Genomic DNA, 23810 nt, shown 5'->3' with positions numbered 1-23810 from the left:
TTAAATTCCACAGCTCACAGAGCAACTTGTTTCTTCAAACACTGCAGCTGCAACAAACTTTTTTCCGGTTTCCAATGTGACAATAACGGAGCATGACACTGACACTCCCTCCCAAATACTGCCCAATGGGCTGGTTTTAGAACTGGAGAAAATAAAGTTGCACTAGTGCAGTGCTATGCTCCAAAAATGTAGCCTGCTGAACCTGCAGTCTGTGCCAGCCACACTGTAATGTGGTCTCTGTGCTTTGGTGACCACATCAAGTATCAAACTCGGCTGAGCAGCAGCCAACCCTCAGGATTCCCCATTCCTTACGGAGCTGACCTGAGGGCTTCTGTACTGCACTGCAGCACTACCACAGATGTGCACTGAAACACTGCTTGCATGTAATACACAAGTACAACCACTGTTTCAAAGGGCTCAAAGACTGACATGACATTTAGTCTCTCTTTTCCCTGTCATTCATGTCCATATTTAAAACAAATTATGCAGGACTGCAGGCACATGATTTTTTACAACCAGTGAGCGAGAAATTAGAAAATTGGGAAACAGTGTCAAATGCAATTCTTCTGTTCACCAGAGAAAAACCTGTCAAGGTACATCAGTGACATTAATATACAGGGAATTGATAATGCCACTTACATGAGGCTGGATTTCTGTCATCTTCTCAGGATGCCAATCCTTCTGCCTGCTGCTCTGGTGATTGGAAGAATGAATGGCTTTCTGTAATGCCAAGAGATCCTGACCTTCAGCGTTAGGCATCTGCAACAAAATATTAAATACTGGTCTCCTAATATTTTCTTAACAATAGCTGTAAATAATTTCCCACAGTTAATTATAGAACTCAAGTGAAGCCCATTACTGCAGCAGAATTGCAATGACCTCTCAATAATCCTCCCCATAGTAAGAGCAAGAGGCTGTGGACATCATGCAGATTTGCTCTACCCTTAGCCCTTAAAGCATTCACATGCTGTTAGTGTTATTTGCTGTAAGAAAGAGCAGTTAAGGCCTCAAAAATAAAAATTTAAATCAAAATATTGTTGAGCCTCATCTTCATATAAAAAGCATACCATACTGCAGTTAAGACCATGGATCAGTTCTATAAATTGGCTTCAGAGTGAAGCAGACCAAAATCCCTCAAAACTGATGTCCTAACTGACATGACAAAACCAAAAGCTTTCTCTATTCCCATCTTTCTTCTCCTCCACAAATATGCCAAACCAAAGCAAAAATTAAGAAATAGCTGTAACTTTATGGCAGAAAGATAATTTAAAACTTACATGTAGCTTTTTATTTCATTTCAAGAATTCTAAGTAAAAAGAGTACAGTCAAAATAGAATCTATTTTTAATGCAAGCTGTCTTTTATCATGAACAATCAAGACAAACAAAAATACAACAGACACATGAGCTAAAGTTCTTTCCAGATAATCCATTGTTAGATTTATTTAAATTTGTATATAAAGGAATAGTTTGTATAAAATTATGTATTTACAATACAGTTATAAACCAAACTAGGTTAATTTTTTTTCCTGAATGAAACATAATGAGACAGTTTAATCTTAAGCATACACAATTTCACAACTATTTCCCTTCATCACTCTTACTCCCAAGGCTCATTCTCTCTGGAACTGTGTATGTTACATTTTCACTATCTCAAATACTGAAAAAAAAATTTAGGCACAATCTGTTTCAACAAAACTGCCAATTTTACTTAAATTTATTGAACTGGCCCAAGATACTTAACTGGCATGAAGAGGAAGTGATACCATGAAAATAAACCACATGCTGCTGTAGTCATTAAAACAAATTTACTGGAGCATTTTGCAGTGTTACTGTACTTAAAAATTAATACCATTGGTAGAGTGACTACAGGAAGTTTTTTCAAAGAAGAACTATGCTTTAAATTATTCTTTGAATTAAAAAGAGGAAAGAGGGATTTCTTGATGCTTGGATTCTCGCCGTTGGTTGAGTCTGTCTGCAATATAAGACACAAAAACTAAATGCACAGCATTTCAATTCAAGAGATCTGCCCCTTACTATGTTAACTCTTTTTCTTTTTTTTTGACAATACATGTTATCAAGCCTATAATTTGCTTTTGGAAAATAAAATAATGATTGAAAAAAAGCCTATGGAACAAATTCAAGGAACTTAACGCATAAAAAGCATGTAAAAAAAGATCAGCACACCTATTCTTAAACCCATGTTCATTAGGAATACAGAATGTGTTTATTTCTAAGGCTTTTGGAAGTAACTGGTAGCTCTTGTTGACTTTACTGAGCTTTGAATTAAATCCGGTTACTCTGGCAATCATTTGTATTTCTGACAATGACCTATAGCAGTATGACATTTCTCATTTTTACATAAAGAAAATATACACTAACAGTAATAGGAGTTATTAACAGAACAAGCAGTTGATAGTTACTCTAGGGAAAAAAAGCATTCTATTTTTAACTTGCAATAAGAGCTAAGGTTCCAAGATGAATTATTTCAGTTCCAACATAAATATGCCATTTAGATGCCATTTAAATATGCCATTAGTAACTTCACGTATAGCTGCAAGTACACTGGCTGTTTTATTTTAATTTCTGCAGCACAACCAAAGAGCTTACCAGTGGATGCATGAACAACAGAGCTATAAGGCACTAGAATTATAAATGGGTCTATTTTTCCCCATGCTCAGGTGCAAACAAGCATAGGACACATATATTGTGCCTTGCATTTTCCTATCAGAAGAAATCTTTATTCTGCAGTAGAATTACTGTATGACTAAATACAATGACAAGTGCAGTACCAAAAGCAAGAGCTTTCAAACAGCTTTCAGCTTCTAGATTCCATCCAAGTTAATGAAAATCAATAATTAGCATAGCTTATGTTTAGGAACTTTATGGTCAGAAGAATTTCCTGTTTCAAAATCAGTAAATTAAAAAAGAATGAAGGCATTGCTAAGAGAAATGCTCACCTGCAACTGTTTTTTTCCAAAGCAGATAAATTTCTTCAGACCCTTAGCTTGAAACAAGTGTCAAAATCTGCAAAACTCAGGCTTCTCTGAAGATAGTGCCTACTGACACTGTGCACAACCCTCATGGATATCAAATTGTTTGGCGGCAGAGGACATAAAACTGTAATTCTAACAATCCTCAAAACCTTTTGCTACATTACTAAAACATTTCAAACGATGAAAAGGAGAATGGATAAGAACAGTTCTGGAGAAACAATATTGCAAAGAATTCCCATAACAGCAGTAACAATTGCTATCCCACCAGGTACTGCACTTGGAGAACTCTAGGGAGAATGATTCATGGGAACAACCTGCAGGAAGAAGTGTCAGGAACTGGGATCAATTCTGGGCTAGTACATATTTTGAGAATGACATTACTAAGATGTCTTTAATCCAATTTCAGGTATCTTTTATGACTCCTGTGATGATGATCACGAAGCAAAATGAGACTTGCCAAAGGATATCAGAAGGAAATCACAGCTAGCTATTAAGTGCTTCCTAGATCTGTGACAGTTTTCAGGTCCAGTTTGTTATTTCTTGCTGAAAGTCTGTGTTTGAATAAATAACTGGAATTTCATACTTGTAGAACACTATATGAATTGTAGGTCTCAGACAAAAAACCTTGGGTAGTCACAAGCTGTCTGTTAAGACTTTTAATAGGAGTTCATAGAAAACATTATATGTATAGTTGAAGAGCTAATATTACAGTGCTGTGAACAGCTTTTACTCTACTAAAGCCAAATCTGGTGCTGAATTGAAAGCAGTAATTTTATTTTGTGCTGGAAGATCCTAAAGACTGTCCCAGTGTTTGTTAGGTAGATGTCTTCAACTAACAGGTGAAGAAGGAAAAGGAACAGTGTCTGAGCCACACACTTGTGCATATATCAGTGGCACAGCCTATGCCTAGGTACTGTCCTGGTAATCACCTGTAAATATACATGAAAGGAGGTTTTTCCAGCTCTGGTTTGATCCAAAACTCAAGTTGATCTCAGCAAGTTTCTAGCTGAGGATGTAGGAGTTGCATCACTATATTATTTCACTATTTATCTTACTGTGAGATACCAGCTCTGAGTAGCAAAGAGTTTTTTCCCTTCTCTCTCTCTGTTCCCCTCTACCCCTCTAAAGAGTGAGAAGAAACACAAGTAAGGATTATATATAAATCTGCCTTAGCTTGTAATCAGCAATGGTTTTGGTAGCTATACATTAAGGAGTTTTTGATTTAGGTCTTTTGTAAAGTGCCAGATTTTGAGAGGCAACACAACCCACTATGTATTACAGATTTTGAGAGGAAACACAACCCAGTATGTATTTCACAACCCACTATGTATTACATGTATGAAATACATACTGGGTTGTATTTCTTTCACACAATTGAATGTGGAGGTAATGAATATACCATCTATCAGGTGAGCTACTGGAGCACTGTCTGCCACCATGTCTGGATGGCTGGAATCAGAGTACAGTATAGTACAGCATAGCAATGCAAATTTAACACCTTCTCCCACTTGAAAATGCATCACTGGAACCAATGGCCTTAGGTGTGTTACTGTTACCAGGACATTTTGGCATCAAACAGTCCCAGAGCTATAATCTAGACATTTAATTTGTTTAATACAAATGATCATGTTTGAGCTGCATACAGGTATGAGGGTGAACAAGTTCAGAAGGAGAGGTGGATGCCATTGCTGTAAATCCTGCTCACCAGGAAGGTGAGGTGCATTTCTGAGTGCTAGTTATATACACATGCACATGTTCCACGCAGTTAAAAAAAAAATTTAAAACCCCCAAAACAACAAAAAGCCTGATAATCTCTCCCAATTTTCAACAGATCAGCCCTCCACCAACACTCAGAGTCATATCACCTCACTTCTTGACAGTAAATATTTTCATTAAATCACCACCTTTTGCATGATTTACTCAATTCTGAGAGTCTTCAAAACTATACCTGAATTTACACTTATAGGAACATTACAGTTTTAAATGTTTTACTGTTTCCAGAGCTGTCATTTAAGAATGAGATTACTAGATGTTTAGGTTACTTCAGCTCATAAAACTTTGTGATATGTTAGTATACCACTACTTTCCCATAAAAGAAAGTCCTTTCTCTCTCCCAAATACTATAGAAAAATGTAAAAACGTATGAAACATCGAAGACTTATACTGAATAACAAAAGCCACAATCCATTCCCTCAACAAAACATAAAACACTTAAGAATGGTTTAGACACATTATCCTTATTCCAGCAGAATAAGGAACACAACAAGAAGACAGAGGCTGTTACCAAGACACTTCCATGAAAAAGACTGGAAAGAATTCTCATTTGTAACAGTCTCATTTTCTTTGTATGGGTGCCTGAAACTATTCAAGCTTTGGGGACAAGCAACAATAAATTTACTTTTATTGTTGGAATGGTTCACCATATCCTGAAAAAGAATTTGTTACAACATCATCTTAAAACTTGCATCAAAACTGGCTCTCAAAGAGTCTGAATGAGAACAAAGGTGCACAGGACTAGTAAGTGAAAAAATATTTGAAAAGGCAGAAAGATCAACCCTGAACAGGATAAGAATTTGACTTTCATATAGTGCAGAGAGAAAATAAAAGAACAAGTGTATACACACACACAATCATAAATAATACAAAGGCATTGTACGAATCTAGCATATTGAAATGCTACAATTCAAAATGAATAAAAAAAGTCTTCTAATAGAAATGCTGCATACTTACATTTTGAGATTTCTTCTTTTTCTTTTTTATTGCCCTGAAAAAACCTTGCTTTTCTTTCTCCTTGAGCTGTTCTGAGTGACTGTTAAGGTTTTCAGGACTTTTCCTAAATATGAAATAAGGTATTGTAAGAGAAATTTTATTATGGTATGACTTTGTAAATTCTGTGTAATACTGAGATCTGATGCCAAAGAATGCAAATTACTGATTAAAGTAAAAAGATACTTAATGTTTTAGCATTCATTGGTTCCAGGGTTACTACACAAATACCATGTAGACTTATTACAAGGGACAGGAGGTACACAGTGTTAGGGTAAAATGATTAGTTTAAACCAATGAATAGTTATTTAGGGAAAAGGAAAGCATGCATGTATTCTTTTAAGCCAGAATTTAATACTCGAACCAAAATATCACACACGAGGTCTTTTAGAAAAATGAAAAGCATATCTGAGAGAACATACAAATGGTGATGAGCTATAAAAGCACAGGTCCAGTTTATCCATTGCTTGCTGGAGAACCAGGAGTTGCAAAGTTGGCCAGAGAGAACCACTTTCAATTGCACTTCCTGACCCTTGCTGACATGGTTCCAAATTTATCATCGGGGAAGCTGGGGATCTACTGTTGTCCATGTCAACTTAAATCCTTCAGTTAGTCTGTTAAGCGTGAGTGAGACAGTGCTGGCGAAAGGAGGTGACCCAAAAATAGAACAGGTGACTTGCCTGAAGACTGAACTTCTGCCTTTTAACTCTTAACTTACACATCTGAAGCAACTAAGCTGATAAAGAACATGTTACTTTCAATATACACAGCAAACCATGGATGTCAAGTATCTAAATGGGGTAAAAAGATGGTTTACAAGGACAGTGATGAGACATAACTGAATGAAGTTCTAGTGCCCTGTAAAATAACTTGAAAATTGAAAATGGTGCAGGAAAGCATCACAGAAATACTTTCAGAGATTTCAATCTCTTTAGTGTGTTTAAAAAGACAGCCAAACCAGCCCAAATATTTAGTTTCCTTGATCATGATGAACAACTACTTATCCAGAAAGAAATTACAGAATACTAGAAAAATCTTTAAACTAACAGGCAAAGATATAACAAATAGGGGGATGATGAAGCCTAAGAAGTCATATTAGAAATGAGGCACTGATTTTCACAATAACATCATTAACTGCCAGAACAAACTCCTTAGTGAAGTGGATTTCCCATCCTTGACATTTTAAATCAGGACTAATACTCATCTGGGAGAAACATAGCCAAGAGGTCTGCCTCTGGGCCTGGATTCCAGAGGATGGACAACATTTAATAGCAACTAACACACAGAAAGTCATTCCAGGTCATTTAATAGTCCCTTTTCAAGCTTAAATTGCATGAAAACAAAAAAAAATTATTCTATTGTCTTGATGGAAAACTAAAGGAAAGGCACTGTTTTAAGAGCTCTGCATGACAAATAGGAGCAGCTTTTCTTGGAGCGCCTGGAATGTAGCAACATTTAACTGTCTAATATAGTTGTCCCTGGCTTCTAATTCTGGCTTTAAATGCTATGCTATCAGCTGGTGATTCAGCTGCTACTACATGCCAGGCTGACCTTTTTCCCAAATAAATGTGAAAAACATAATTGGGGTAGAAATCACTGGAGTCATCCTCCTTATTGACGAAACCATTTCACTCTGGTAGGCGCTATCAGTTCCTCAATTTCTAACAAAACCACCTCGAGCTTGAAATATTACCTGGCTCTAAGTATAAATGCAGTGTTTAAATCCTGTAATAAAGTGCAACTGCTAATTAAGAGAATGGTCTTAGCAAAAAGATTCATAGGCAGGAAGTATGGTAGAAATTTCCCTAATTTAGATTTTTGGGAACTTATATCTAGATGCAGAAAATACATTCAGGTGCATGAAACTGCAATACTACTAAGGGGGAAAAACAAATTATTATTATATTTATAGCACATATTTTAAATATACTGGATTGCTAAGGATTCCTGTTGCTGTCACATCCCTGTATTTGGTGCTACTGTAAGTAGTGTGACAGGTGTAAGGCATTCTTAAAGCACCAGGGAAAAAGCCAGAGTAAAGACTACAGATAGCTTTAGATTTAGTGAACTCAGGAGTCTGACTTAACGCAGACAGAACACTTGCTGAATTATTTACTAAATGATTTTTACTTGATTTGTCAGAAAAGTTGAAGGAAAGCATACACCCCAAGTACCCTGCTTGTACTCAGAAAGTCATGTAAATGGGACTAAGAATCTTCTGAGCCTTTCCCCAAAGGAGCTCCTGTACATCCACATCTGCAAGTATATCCCAAACCATAGCCCCAGTGCAAATTACCAACCTGATGATTGCTGTCCACTGAGGAGCAGATCATAAGATCTGTCAGATCATAAGCAAGAGCCCAGGAGGTTACTTTACAATATCCTTTAACATTTTTCAATGTCTTGCTATAGCTTTCTACTACAAAGACTATTCCAAAATGGAGATGCTATATTTTAAAAGGTGAAGTTAATCTTCAGAGTGAAGCTTGGAACAATTTTTGCCATACTTTTAAACAGATTCACTCAAGTGTGATTCTTTTCTTTGGCCCAGTGAACCTGGATAAGAAAACTGCTCTCCACAGCAGTTGAGCAGAGAGGAGAGAAATTAAATTCTGCACCATCATTTCCTCTTTATGGCTACAGTGACCAGAGAGAATTGGAAAATAAGGGGCTGAGAACTGCTCATTTTCAATTGCTGCTTACCCAAAAGCCAGTGGTTTTATACTGAATGGTTTATGTCATTAACTCCTATGACTCATATTGCAGTACAGTTGTCTGAAAAAGCATTGACCTTGAAAAGCAACTGCTTCAAAACACATGCTCATTATGTGAAGAGAGTGAACATATATAGCATTATAGCAGGAAGCTTCAACACCAGGATTTTGTACTGAGTAAAAATAGAGCAGAACATTTTGATCGATGATGAAACACTGGGATATTTTCAGCATCCCAAAAGATGATTTTCAGATAATAGACAGGAAAAAATTAGGATTATCAAAAAAATCTGTATGGTAGAGTCATACAACACTAAACTCTTAGAACATGCTGCGCAAGTATCTTGGTATTTTGCATAAAGCTTCAGCTCTTGAAAGCAAACAGTTCCACCAGAAACTTTTATGTCCTGTCTGTTTTACCAGCAAATAAGAGTAGCCCTAGGTAAGAGCCCCCACTCAGAGAGCTCATTCTCAAGCAGAAACCAAACTCAAAATGTGCTGTGATTTGTTATTTTATCTTTGTGTACCTTTTGCATGCTTAGGACATATAATGTAGAACACATATGTTATTCTCGTCTGAAACACTTGGAAAAGGCCTAAGTACAAAGAGAAATTCTGTGATTATCACTCTTATTTATTGCCCCTAGTAGGAAAGCTTCATGCAGGTGCAATGAGGTGTAGCAGCAAACATGCATGTGGCAAGCAAGCTGATTTACATTCACTAAAAAGAAAAAATAGGAAGCATGTTGCATTCATGCTGCCATAGAGAGAGTCATACTGCAGACAGTTTCTTTTGGGAGGCAATTCCTTGTGCTTGTTTCAGTTATTCTGCAGCACTCTAATCTCAGCAGGCAGCCTGGCTTGGAAACCCTCATGTACTACTCCCTTTACTGATCCAATCACAATTACATGAGTAAGGTTTTTGTCTAATGAAGGAGTTGCTGAAATAGCTGAACTTTTGGTTTCACTCAAAGTAAGACCCTTAGGGGCAGTTATCATTCAGCAAAGGCAAAAAAATGTCAGGAACTAATGAAACAAATCAGAGATAGTTCAAGATAAGAATCTCAATCCCACAAGCTGAAGCCCACAGTATAACTTTATGGTCTGAAAGTCTGGCATTGAAAGCTTAAAAATCAAAAGATCAAATCTGAACTCTGTTTGGAGCTGCAATTTTTTTATTTTTCATTGGAAAAGGAGGATTTATTAATTGGAATAAACCCCAGAGCTATTGTCTCATATACAGAATACCATTCAGAATTTGCAATTTCCTGATTTTTTTTATTACAAATTCCATTAAACTGGAAAGTGTTTATAATGCAGCAACACATGCTGCACACACAGCTGAACATGCTCTAAACTAAGTTGCTCAGATGCTGGTAACCTTTTACTTTCGGGAAAGTAAGTGTGACTATGATGTTACACTGATACTGACACAGCAATATAAGAGTCAGTCACGTCCTGTTTACAAAATACCATATTGTTCTGGAACCTTGAAATTTAATAGTGGAAAAAGTTTTAAGCCTTTTACTCTTGTAAGAGTGAGGAGTTTTTTGTTCTTTTCTTGAATGATAGAGATTTTGTGTGTGTTTATATATATTATATACATATAAAAATAATATTATATGTAAAGTTCCTATTTTTTATTATTTTTGCAGAAATGTATGACATATGCTGGAGAAGATATGACAAGCTGCTTGTCACAGCACAATTACATTTGTATAGACATAAAAGGTCTAAACAAAGATGCTTTCCAGAAGTCCCCAAATATCTTGTAAGTAGTCAATGCAAATCCTTCCAATATGATGTGAGTACTGTTGGAATCGATTCAAAAGAGATATTGAGAACTATGACAGTGGTAAAGATAACTCAGGCCAATGTTCTGGCACACTGGCAGAATACAATTAAGTATCTTGGCTATACCTACAGATTTTGTCCAACTCAGGACAAAGCTTGTATGAGTAAAAGAGAATAAAACATCTATTCTTGTATCAATAAGAAAAGAAAATGAGCAAGTTCAAGGTAATTTGCAGGAAATTAAACTCTATCAAACAAAAGATTTTCTAGAAGGATAAAAAAATTGCCTTTTTTCAAATCAAGTTGTCTGAAGTTCAGAAATGATCTAGTATTTTAAGAGTAAAATCTGATGACAAAAGTCAAGTTTATAACATCTTTATTTTAAAAGGCAGGACAGTGGGGACAGAGCGAAATAATGCACACAAAGACAAGGGAACATCTGTGACAATTCAGTCTAGCAAACATTCACAGAATCTTTGACAGAAGAAAGGCAACACAGAGCAATAGTATGAGAAGCAATATTTTACAGTAGTGGCAAGTCCAGGTGGAATACATGTCACTCATAATTTGAGATGAATTGTCATGTACCAGTTAGGCATGTCAGTCAAACATCAAATATTTACTTCATCATAAAATTGATGTAAGCAGAATCACATTCCATTAGAGCTTTCAACATTTTCATAAGCATTTACACAACTTCTATACAGAAAATTAAGTAGAGGAACACACACTCTTCACCACTCAGGAATCTGATTAAGCTGCATTTATGGCACAGAACAATTTTGCAACAACATTAGACCATTGCCAAGACAACTTAAACAGAGTTAGCATGTAGAGCTGGGCAGGAAACATTTTGGGAAAATAGGGAGTAGGAAAAGAAAAAAGAAAGATAAGCATATGCCAAAATAGCAGTAACTTGGTGTTGCAGGTACTGCTATTTCTTCCATTTCATAAAAAGAAATGCTTATTCTTCTGTGGGTTCTTCTCTCAAAGGAGCTGTTCCATTTTGTGAAAATATTTGAGTAATCTGGAGCAAGGACTTAAATCTGACTGTCTGAAAGTTAATGAAGGGCCTTTTTCACAATGCCATAATCAGCACCTCCTTTCACTGTTTTAACAAGATGAAACAGCCACAAGAAAATATATTGAGGGAAACAGACAATGTCCTTCAGAATAACCTCTAACTTCTGGTTTAGGGCATTCACTTGTTAGATCTAAGATCTTGGTTCAAGCCTCTGGTTTAAATAACAAAGTCCCTGCACTCAAGTTTCTTGCATCCTAAAAAATAATTCTACCTCAAAAATATTTGTTATTTTGACAGTATCTGTGGTTTTGACTAGCAATTCCATCATGGAGCTGAAGAATCTTCATGATAAATGTTAGTGGGTATCAGCCAGTTCCTTTGAAAAGTTTATGGTTTTGGTAATTTGGCACTATACATAAACAAAAAAAAACTTCATTAAAAAATTCCCAACCAGCTCTAATAACATATGCTATTTTTTTCAGTTCCGAGTTAGAATAACATTACATGTTTCTTTGCAGTCAAGACAATATATTGCTGAATGATATATAAAGCAAAACAAGATTCCAGTGTCTTATGTTAAAATGCAAGATAGAAAGATCCAGATAGGAAGGACAATGTAAAATAGTAAAAGGGTTCAACAGTAGGAGTAAATACCTTCTTTAGCCACTTAAGTCACAACATAAGTACCACCTTTTTACATAAATGACCGGTTTCCTCAGCTAACTTCCAGAAAATGGATGTAGGTGGAGCTACTGAAGGACAGGAAGCAGACTCTAGTGAATCAGAGCAGGTGAGAAGGGTTCTGGAGTAAACATCTTCTATTACTGACATAGCCATAAAACCTGAATTCCACAAGTTGAAATACCAACTGTCAACCACCCACCACCCCTCTTTCTTTTTAAGTACATAATTGACTGGTTATTTGTGAAAACACATTAAGTCAACAAACCATTGAAACAGTTTAGATAGCATGACATTATGGCCCTTTCAGAGAGAAGTGTTTCAGAGAGTGGTATAAAGCATAGTTGAACCATGCAAATGTATGCAGTCCATTCCTCCCACCAATCCTGTAAAACTCCACCTGCTTATTTTTATTCAATATGCTTTATTGTGATTTAACAAAGTATAAGATTAAGAGTATTTTAGAGCCAAACAGCTCTCAGAGAAACAAAATATTTCCCTTTAAGTCCTGCAAAGCTATGTATATGCTGTCATGTTATTAGTGTAATTAAGGTGTCTATGTTATATAAACGAGCCATGTGATGCTTTTAATCTTTTAAAATCAATATACACCATTAAGATGTTGCTTAGTCCATTTTCCCATAGAATGTATTCATTTCCTTCTGTGTGTAAACAAAGAGAGCAGCGGTCCCCATTGTAGGGTGAAAATATTCTTCATTAATATAGTACTATTTATATATGGAAACATGCATTTTGATATTTTTTTCCACTTGTCTAACAATTCATGCTTCTGGAATCCACAAATTTCTATAAATACTACACACACAAGCACCTTGTACTATCTTTAACTAAAGACTAATAGCAGGAAAAAAATTGTGAAGGATTGGACAAAAGTATATAAACCTTAATGCATTCATGTTATGGGTGCAATGAAGGATTTCCTGCTGCTCAAAAGGGGACAGAAAACATGCCATGCTATGCCAGTACAGCTGGAGGAAGCAACTAAGCACATGGACAATTGCAAATCTCAAGAAAAGTGTGAGGTTTTTTCCCTTCTTCTAAAACCCCATTTTTTTCCCTGCCATTCTCTACACGTGTGTGCAAATTACAACTCACCAGGTATCAAAGGTGGTTTGTCTCTTGGGGTGGTTTGTCACCGTGGTGCTGTCTGCTGGTAACACCGAGGCTCTGTTTGACACATTGTTTTCTATGTAGGTGCTCTCTGGACGCGGAGATGGAACTGAACAGAGAAACAGCAGACATGTACACAGAGCTCTGCAAAAATCCCAGCTCCCACCTCTCTGCTTCCTCTCTGCTCCTTACCGTAACAAGAGAGCAGAGACACAGTTGTGTTGTGTATGACTGAAAAAAAAGCTGACTTTTGTGATCCTTGAAGGGTAATATTGGTTGTAAAATGAGACAATCGTAAGAACTTGTGTAAATTGTTATTAGATTTGAGAACACTTCTGTTTGTAGAGAGCTCTAAGTGTGATTGATATTTAAAAACAGGAAAGAGAATGAGATGTTGGAATACTGTTGCTAAAGACATGAACTACTATAGTTTATACTTCATCTTCACTTTAGACCTTAAAAAAGGTAGTACCCATCTTGGAAAAAAAAAAAATTTTCAATGTAACAAAGAGATAATGCACTAAAATTTAAAACATCAAAATCAGCTATTATGTATTTTTCAAATACATAATACATGTATGTAATACATGTAATGTATTCATGTAATACCTGTAATACATTCAAATACATGTGCTTTTGAAATTACACAACTATATACAGAGCTAGAACATAAATTTATTAGAATTATGAATATCACTAGAAATACCTGCACTGGATTAAAAATCGACCAATGCTAGTTGGAACATTAATGCAGCACCACATCACACAATCTATCAAAAAAGCATCTGTAAATTCAAGCTGTAGTACAAAAGTATATGCTAAGAAATACTGTTCTAATACAAGGGCTAAACATTTTATGAATAAGGTTTTACCTTTTTCACAGTAATTTGCATATACTATTAGCACCAGTTTTGCATATACTATTATCAATGTATTATTTAAATATAATATCTTCACAAAGCAATAATTAAGTCCATCTAAAATACATTTGTTCAACAGATAAAGTTGAAGAGGAAAAACCCTCTTGCTTATAATATGGAATTGAATAAACCCCAGACCTACAGTTTGTTTAGCATATGACTTATGGAAAGTCATTCTTCTTTGGTACTTTTGTTTCACTATGTATAAAAAAGAATGATAATCCATACCCAATTTTAGGAGCTTTTTTTAGGAGCTTTTTAGGGGAAAGCAATTCAGGATTGAGAATTCTTAAGAATCTTCTGTTGCATTTGCAACAAAAACACTCAAAAGCATCACTCAAAACAGCACAAGCTTTAGTTCTGCTCACAGGTTTTAATATTGCAGTGGGACACTCACAAGGATTGTCAGATTTTAACGTGTCTAAATCAGGTCATCAGCCAACTGATCAACCTGAAGAGGATCAGAGGGAGATTTGTGACTCTACTTAGGCTTATTAGGTGACTCATAATCGAATTTCAGCTGATTGGGACTTCTTAAGGTTCAGAGGAGCCCCACAAGCCTCCTAACACTTGCAGGACAGTAATTAGCCCCTTATCATCTTTTTCAAAACAATTACCCAGGTTTAGCCATGAGGCAGCTACTCAGAAATCACCCTCTTTTGTGTGCCATAACAGAATAGTGTATTTGTGTGTGTCCATACACAGACCTGTTTCATTGTTTATTCTGAACAGGAATTATGTAAGTGGGCTCTTACTTGTAGGAAACCCTGACCTTTAGTAAGTCTTAACAAAAGAAATGCCACAGGTTTCAAGCCATGAAAAGCTAGCATTTCACTTTCATGGCAACACAGCATCTGAAATAGATCAGTAAGTATGTCTATGTGCTACAAGTACGTAAGAATTGAAAATTAAAATTAAAAATATTAAGTAACTGCTTGCTTTGGTTACATTAACTCAATTTGTTCATTTTGCCCTGATAAATTGTATTCTGCTTTACAAGGTACTGCAGTGGATATACTTTTTAGCTAAAGTGTGCTATCATTTACAAATAAACAATATGGTATCAATGCAGTTCCTACAAACAACCTAGCAGGTAAACTGACCCTCTGAAAGCTGTATAACAATTTTTTTTCCAATACACTTTTGTAGTTGTTCATTTTAATTCTCTGTATCAATTTCTGCTACTTAATTTATATTCCATACTAAAATCCTTGATTAAATTTGAAAGATCCACCATGGAATTACCTCTGTAAAAGCTGCCAACTCTTCTCGGAACAGGGTCATTATACAGAATTCTATTCTCCTTAGTAGATGCTCCATCTTCTGTGTGTGGATCATGATATGCTCCACCCTATGTAAAAGAACAATAAACTACTGAAAATGAAAGATTGTAAACTGATGTGAAGTTTTTAACCAACATACATAAGCAAGAAAACTCCAAAATTCACCATACAATTTTCCTTTCATATTATTAATAACTAAAATATCAAATCATAGTCTCTGTAATCAATAATTACTTGTTTTTGCTGTTTGCTTGCTTCTTTCCAAAATGACAAAAATGGCATTATCAAAATTTTGCCTCTAAGTTGTAATTTTAAAGAATGAATCTGATTCAGGCCCTCAGATTTTCAACCTGAATGAAATGCAACTGTAACATCTCTGGAGGAATCTTTTATTGGAGGCTTGTTAAATTAATTTCTAATGGAATCTGGTCACTTTGCTTCTGGCAAATTTTAAAAAGCAGACAAGAATGCATCTAATTTGTGATAATTGCAACACCAATCTCATATCTCTAAATATCATTACCCAGAGGTACCAAGTCACAAAATCTACTGCAGGCAGTGTCTCTAAACCAAGAAATCTATAGACAAATTACTTCAGTCAGACAGGATACCAAAAAGCATATCATTATCTCTAATTTATTCTGTTTTCCTGAAAACAGTACTTCCTGGAAGTACTTCAAGTAAAAGTCTAGGTGAGCCCTTAAAAACATCCTTATGCACATTGACTTAATCCCACTCTTAAATGGATCAGAAGCTACAGCTTTTCCCTCAGTATGGACTGACCACATGAAATTTAATGCTCTCCCCAAGACCCCACAGGAAACTACTGAAACCCCTGTACTAAATGAAATCTAGAATGTACAAGAACGACAAAGGTTAAAAACCAAAGCCACCAAAAAAAATACCCAAAATTAAAAACTGGGATTTCAATTGACTGCACAAGGGATTTGCAAAATCTGCTTTGCTTTTTGTGGCTGAAGATCTGGTCTCACTGTTACAGAGAAAACAACCCTTGGAACAAAGACCAGAACTGCAGCTAAAACAATGCTTCAAATCCCAGTTGGATTCTTCTAAAATTTACCAGAGGCTGAACCATTTGATCAAATTACTACTTGTATTAGACACCTCTTATTTATCAGCAGTTAAATTTCAAACATGAGACAGTAATAGCAACTTGTATTTGATTTTCTTCCACTTAACCCTTTTTGTGTACACTTAATTTAAATGCAAAAAAAAACACCCCTTAAAAAAAACCTGTTGTGTTGAGACTTGAAAAGCCCAAAAACTACGACTTTTTTTTTTTTTTTTTTTTTTTTTTTAAGATTTAAAGCTTGGCAAACAAAGAATGCTTTTCTTTAAAAAGACTTGGTAGAGCTAAAAAGAAAATCAAGGAGAAGCTAGAAACATGTAAGTTAGGTAACTTCACAAAATATGAGAAGAGGAAAAAAACCCCAGGAGAACTGATCTGAAAAATTAAGTATGAAAACAGTAAAAAATCTATGAGAACACATATTATTAATGAGTTTTTTAGTTCATTACTCCTGAGGGCAGTGAAATTTTCTGATTCCTAATGCATTATGTAGAAAAGGGGGAAACAATAAGGATAGGAAGGAGCCAAAGAATAATTTCTTTGTGAAAATGCCTGTATGAGGCATAAGAAGATTGACAATTTGATTTTGATTTGTTACTGAAAGCAGTATAAAACAAAAAACAGCTTTGTGAATTCATAGACTTAGCATCCATTTCAGAAAAGTAATTTTCCTCTCATATTTCTAATGGTTGAAATACAGATTTAAAAGCACTACGTGAAGGCTGAAGTTTTAAAAACAATGACCATAATAGATAAGGGCAAGTTCTTTATCTTGAATGAACAGACTTTCCAAAGCAAATGAAAATTAACAAAAACATAAGCATTACAATACACATCGATTTTGCTAATTAAAATAAAAATCTGTCAACCAATTTTCAAAGACAAAGAATGATCCAATAAAAACAACTGGCCTCTAAATAGCAGGAAATAAAATTAAAATTACTTCAAATTACTATCTGCTGTACAATGCAGAAAATGAACTGAAGAATAGAAGGTAGTGTGACCTTTTATTATCAAAAACTGAAATGCTGATATTACTGCCCTGTCAAATAAGATCCTGTAGAATAAGTAACATTTAATTTGACTGAAATGAAAGAGACAGAAAGATAAGTACACCAGAAAGAAAACTGTGTACTTGTTTGAAATGGAGCTGCTGTAATCTCTTCTAGATAGCTTTAAAAAATTATTATTCCCTTGCACTTCTATTTTGATATTTTCTCATGTTTGACTACATATAGTCTTGAATGTAGGAAATGTGCTACCAGTGAAGAAACACGTTATGTCTTTTTTTTTTCTACTGGACTGAGGAGACAACTACTACCTGAAATTCTTCTTTTTATGGTACTTGTAGACCCCTATAAAGTCAGTTACACGTATTTCTTAGATGAAATACTAAGCAGGCAGAGTAATTGAGTTTCTCAGAGTAAACCATAATCTTTGGACCTTAAATATTATTTGCAGCTCTTTGACTTTCTTCCATTTGTCAAAAAATCTGAACTAGATGTTCTCTCCTCAGAAGTCAGTTTATCACACGTGTAGGCATAGAGAAACAAACATTCATTTTTGCATTTTTCTCTGCACCAGTTTGTTAATAGAAGAATTTAAAGCTCTGAGGACAAATACAGTCATCTTTACATATCTGATGTGTAAAACATGAGATAATTCAGAAGTGTTGTGTAACAAATGTAAATCAACACCAGAACCAGCCTGTCCTCTACTCTAATTAATGCTCACAGAAAAACAAAACCAGGTATCTACAGACACACAGTAACCACTGTGAGGAGTCAATTTACCAGTGGCCACTACAACATGAAATATCTAGACTACCCCAGTTCTTCTACCAATCTAAAGAAATATTGCAAGATTGATATTTCTCTAGTAAATTAGGGTATTTCAGCAATAATGTCCTGCTACACCTGAATGAAACACTGGCTTTAACATTAGCATTCATAACACAGACATATAGGAAAAGCTAAACAAAAACACAAATGACAAAGATAATTAAGCAAAATGAGACAGCAAAAATGACACCAGATCATGTAACCAAGGACTAAAAACAACTAATGAAATTTTAACTTCAGAGACAATTTTTCCATTCTAACATTTCAGTACTTAAAGATAATGGTATTCACACTCCATTTTTTAAAAGTACCTTGAAATATTCAGCCTTTCTGAAGACAATTCCCCAACAACATCCCCATGCCTTACAAGACAAATAAATGAATAACTCCAAAGAAACAAACAGAAGACAGAAAGCAGGCCACTGCCCCCCCACGAGTTAAAAAGAGGAAGGTAAACCTTAAACAAGAGGCAATATTTTGGACTAACCCTATTAGAATCTTCCGTACAGTCTTCTCGTGATGAGCCAACAGACCTTGTGAGTGACTTATGCTGCACCTGTGGAGATAACAGTTGCAGGCTGTTTGCTCTGGCTGCCATCCCTTGCCCTATGTTTAAGCCACCCTCTGAGCCCTTTGACCTCACTCTGTCCCGGCTCACATACATAGAGTGTCTATGAGGGCGCTGCTGTGAAGAAAAAGGACTGGTATAACCTAGACCATAGGAAAAAGATTCATGTGGAGCAGACAGAGAGTGGGAATGGCTTCCATCCATGTGGTCTGGCAGTTTTAACTCCTCCATTGTTTTGGAGTGTCTTGTTGGTGGTCTTCGGGTGTCCAGGGTACCCTCGCTGCGGTTGTTCCTCGCGGATGGACTGAGCATAGTTCTGTTATCGCTGTGCCGGGGAGCGCTTGGACTGGTAGGAGAGTTCAAGTCCATACAGCTGGATGGAAAATACCTACTGGTGTTTGGTTCTGCAGCTTGGGCCCTGGCCTCAGAAAGGTTGCCCACGGATTTTGAGTCTGTCAGAACTCCATGGCTCTTGGACTTTGTCCGATAGGAGGGACTCTTCGAAGACTGTGGGATGGTATCGATGTAGCTGTGGCGACTGTGCTTGTCGCCGGGCTGCAGCGTCCCGGTCTTGCTCTGAGAAGTTTCCATGAAGGAGTGCCGGTTCTGCTGAGATCTGGTGTTAGACTTCAGGTACTTTGTGCCTGAACCATCAGAGCTTTTGGTGTCCACATTAAAATCAAACTCTGTTTTTCCCTTTGGTTCCTTTGGGCTGAGGAGATGCGGCATGTTATTATTGGCTATATCCTTGTTGCCAGATCCAGGTGTGTTGCTTGGTTTTTTTGCGTGCATTGGACTAGGTGCAGGTCCGGGAAGGTTTCCATTTAAAAAGCTCTCATTTGCTGGAAGCCCCTCTTCTCTTGGCCCGCCAGCCCCTAGTGTCATGTCCTTGCTGTTTGATCTGTGGTGTGACTGCAAAGCAGAACTTTTGCTGGCTTGATTTCTATATTAAAATGCATAAAGAAGCATTAATATACCAGATTACTTATTCATGTTATTAAAAGTACACCTATTTCAGTTGCCATTTAAAACCACAAAATTTAACTGCAGTAAGATCAAATATTGCCAACTGAGGCACCAGAAGCTTAAAATAACAGATAACTAAAATAACAGATTTGCAAGTGTTTGTAAATTGTTGTTACTGGTTATAATCTGATGGCAAACTCTGCTTTGGTTGTCTGCTTTTGCTGACAAAAACCCTGAAGATATCAAATCTAATCATAGAAATTCCAACATATATTTGCACATTTATGCATGTATGTGTGTACTACGCAAGCACATCACTAAGGGAAGCATTACATTCTGAAAATTAGCTGTATATCAATTGAAAAAATCTTAAATACACCTGGCATATCAAAGGAAGGTAGAACAATCAAATATGTCAGCACTGTCAAAAAACCATGATACAATCAATGCTCTAGGCTATCCAGTGTATTCCTGGCTTGGAGGAGGAGGGGAAAGAGGTTATTGCTCAGATGGAGTGAGCCTGAGCAAGCCCTACAACACCAAACCCAAAACCAGGTCTACCACAGGAAGACAGCTTTTGTGGAACTTGGCACTATCCCAGTTTCTGGTACATTAACTCATTCCAAAGCTGCACCTGAAAGGCTCTGCAACCAGACTGACTGGATGCAGATCTATTTGGTTGTGTTCTTAGCCTCTACTCTACTTCCTAGTTCTTCTGGTTTTGGGATTACAGGACTGAGTTATGAGTTGGTTCTGCAAACCCTGAGCCTGATTTTTTTTTTGAGCAGGACTTATTATCTCAGGTTTTCTGGCATTAAACCAGTTCTGCTTCTGGACTTGGGCTGGCACTGCAAACTAGCAAGACTGAGCAGTGCTGGAGCTGTGCTTGTTTGCCTTGATGGACCCAGGGAGGCTGTGAACTATTAACTTATTTCTGTAACAAATCAATGATGTAACTCAGATATATTACTGAGAGCTCACTGTACCTTTGTTGATCTTTTTGTTAATTATAATTGGATAATGCTAGCCATTTTTATACCTAGAATTTTTGTATTAACCACTTCTAGTGATCTCATCATCTATTTCATTACAGTTTCTAAAACTTCAGCAATTTTAATGCCAGTTAAAAATATTTTTCAGTTAACAGAAAGTATATTTTTTTTTAAACTGAGAGATACGAATAACCTGGTATTTTTACTAGGCAAGCCTTTTGGACAAGTTTCCACTGGAGGCAGGCTTTTCTTTCTGATGCCACATGTCTAATGGTAAAACTTCTACTCTACTTCTATCTGTAAAGGCAGATAAAACTTTTTGGTGTCTATCTTTGAAAAAGTATAAATTGTGAATGTCATTATCCCAAGTCTTAAAATAGAGGAGCAATTTTTTTAATCTCACAGGACAAGCTAAAGAAAAAGCCTACATACAGAATACTAAAATATTCTCCATACTTCAGAGGGTGACCTTTATGAATGCATTTATCACAGCAATAATATGAAGCTTTTTCTATTGAAGTATTTTATCCACCAGTAAACCTGGTTCATTGAGGTATTAAAATTAAGTAGCTAATCTCAAGGTATGTGGGTCCAGCAAGGCAATCACTGAGCAAACATAGTCTGCTTTGAGTCTGAGGGTCAAATAGACTAGACCCAACCCACAACTGCAGCTGCAGACAAAATTCTGTTCATCTCCAATTCAGAATCTGATCAATGTGCACAGTTTTCAGGATATTTAGCTGCTACAAATCTGTGTGAACTTTAACCTTTTAAATATCAAAATCTTGGACAGATTTGTACATACACAGCAATGGTAGCATTCCAAAGAAAAGAGCATTCCTTTGGAATCTGGGGCATCTTCCAAGCCACAAAATTCCTATTGTTCAAGAAAAAGGCTAACATTTTTTTAAGGTGGATCAGCCATTTATTTTTCTTTGTCATGAGCAGAAATAGCTTCAACATTGTCTTGTCAGGTTTTTTTAAACACATCCAGCCTGATGCAGAAAGTTAGCAAAAATTTCAGCCTGTGTAGCTGTAAATACTATGCTACCTTTATTCAGAAAGGCAACACAAAACAGCATGCAACGTCTCACTGTGCCTAAGCTGTCAAACAGCCACTTTTCTTGTGGGTGATGCTGCATGTGAGCACAACAACTCACTCACTGGCAGAGCAAATGTCAGTGATAACAGTGACAAGACTACATTTACCTGTTAGATAAAGTGTTGCTGTCTGCATGGTAAGGTTTTCTCTTAGCTGACCGTGAAGGGGAACTTCCACAGCGATCCAAGAGTCTTTGGGTTTGAAATGAAGGGTGGTTCAAACATTGTTCTGTCAAATATCTATCTGCTGGATCTAGCTTCAGTAAGTTCTTTGAAAAACAAATCCCAAAATTTAAATGTTAGTATCTGTATTTACATTAGCAAAAAAAAAAAAAAAAAAAAACCAAAAAAAAAAAAATCCAAATCCAACACAACACAGAAAAAGCAAAAAGCCCCAAAACAAAATCAAAACCAAACAAAAAGCAAACAACAACAACAAAACAAAATAAATAACATTATTGGGATAATTTTTTAATCTCCAGAGTTTCTGAGATTAGATGTCACTACTAGAGTAATTTCATGGTGTATTAAGCTACATATGATACAAAATAAACACATATATGTGTTATATGTATATAATGTTATGTACACATATACAATAGTATGTTTAAAAGGCAAGATATATAAAACTTTTAAAATATGTTTTATATATATATACGTGTTTTAAATATATGTATTTTAAGCATATTTTTCAGGATATACCTTACGACATTGTTTTGAATAAAAAATATTGAATTTACAAGTTATAAAATGCTACAATGAAACAGGCTTTACAAACACCAAAACAACTATATGGGAACATTCTAATGCAAAAGGAAACATTATTTTAAAGTTAGTATTTTCAAAAATACACAAATGCAAGAGTTCTGGTTTTAGCTTATAGGGTTCAAGCCCACCCATATTTTCAAAGAATTCTCTTAACTGTTAACTATGCATTCAGAATAACACTTGCCTTATAATTCTGTTAGATCAGTTGTGACTCTAAACAAAGACACTTCCTGACACATAGAAAATATTTAATCACAAAAAGGAAAACAGGAGCTTGGGTATTTTGGGAAGTCTGAAAGGTTTCTTGCAGGAAAAGAGCATTACAAAGCTTATATTCAAATATTCAAACATGCATGACTATTAACAAGGTTAAAAGTTTGAATGGCTATTAAGTAAAATCCCCAGCTATTTCTTCAGTGTTGTATATGTTTAAGAGAGAAGAAATCTATGTGTGTCTTTGCACACATACATACACCCACAAACACACACACACACTACATTAAAACCGTATTCAGTCACTTGGCCACAAACTGGTTTTCCCTTTCTTTCACATTTCACTTCAAAATGGAAAATGCTCAAGAAGCAAAGCACATGGCAAACCACACTCCTAGGCAGTTTGGTCATACAGTATGCAGCATCTTTCTTTCCCAAGTGACAAACTGTACTGAATTAGCTCTTTTTTTTTTTTTTTTTCCCTGTTGCTCATCACTACAGTGGCTCAAAAGGCTGAACAAACATGAGAAGGCCACATGTGATTCATACAGTCCCCCTCAGAAGAGAGGATGCCCAGAGGCTCCTCACAAGTGCCTGTACACTACCTTACACAGGCTGGATGACAAGCAAAGAGAACTGGAAGTCCATAGGTTATCACAGTGCTGGGAATCTGCCTGGAATCCCAGAGAAGTACTGGGACAGGGCTTATGGCTGAGGCATGGTCACTGATGGGTACAACTGGGCTCAGAAGGGAGGGGATGGAGGGGGAGAAGAGTAACACTCCATATAATTGACTTCCTGGATCATATCCAAGGTCAGCATGGAACAAAAGGTTTATCCATTGACAATCCTCAGTTAGGATTAGAAGGGAAAGCAACATTGGTTATGGTGGGAGTTTGTTACCAACAGTGCATTAAAGAGCATGAAGGTGATGAAGAGGAAAACTCTCTACAACGAATAAACA

General features: G+C 36.1%; 1 protein-coding gene across 4 annotated transcripts in view; it reads right to left on the bottom strand.

The window, feature by feature from the left end:
- The window catches only part of CDKL5 (cyclin dependent kinase like 5), a 128510-nt gene that overhangs the window by 8159 nt on the left and 96541 nt on the right, over window positions 1–23810 (bottom strand). For 3 of the 4 annotated variants that reach the window (XM_056485227.1, XM_056485217.1, XM_056485237.1), the window contains 7 exons: window positions 21974–22134; window positions 18726–19749; window positions 15270–15375; window positions 13090–13213; window positions 5725–5827; window positions 1851–1973; window positions 640–759 (listed from right to left, as the gene is read on the bottom strand). In XM_056485227.1, the coding sequence (XP_056341202.1) occupies window positions 640–759; window positions 1851–1973; window positions 5725–5827; window positions 13090–13213; window positions 15270–15375; window positions 18726–19749; window positions 21974–22134 (1761 nt within the window). The remainder of the gene's footprint in view (window positions 1–639; window positions 760–1850; window positions 1974–5724; window positions 5828–13089; window positions 13214–15269; window positions 15376–18725; window positions 19750–21973; window positions 22135–23810) is intronic. The other variant, XM_056485246.1, reaches the window with a different exon arrangement.

The sequence above is a fragment of the Oenanthe melanoleuca genome, chromosome 1, assembly GCF_029582105.1.
Source record: "Oenanthe melanoleuca isolate GR-GAL-2019-014 chromosome 1, OMel1.0, whole genome shotgun sequence".
Classification (NCBI taxonomy): Eukaryota; Metazoa; Chordata; class Aves; order Passeriformes; family Muscicapidae; genus Oenanthe; species Oenanthe melanoleuca.
The sequence above is the reverse complement of the archived record's forward strand: the minus strand, read 5'-3'. Positions and strand labels throughout refer to the sequence as shown.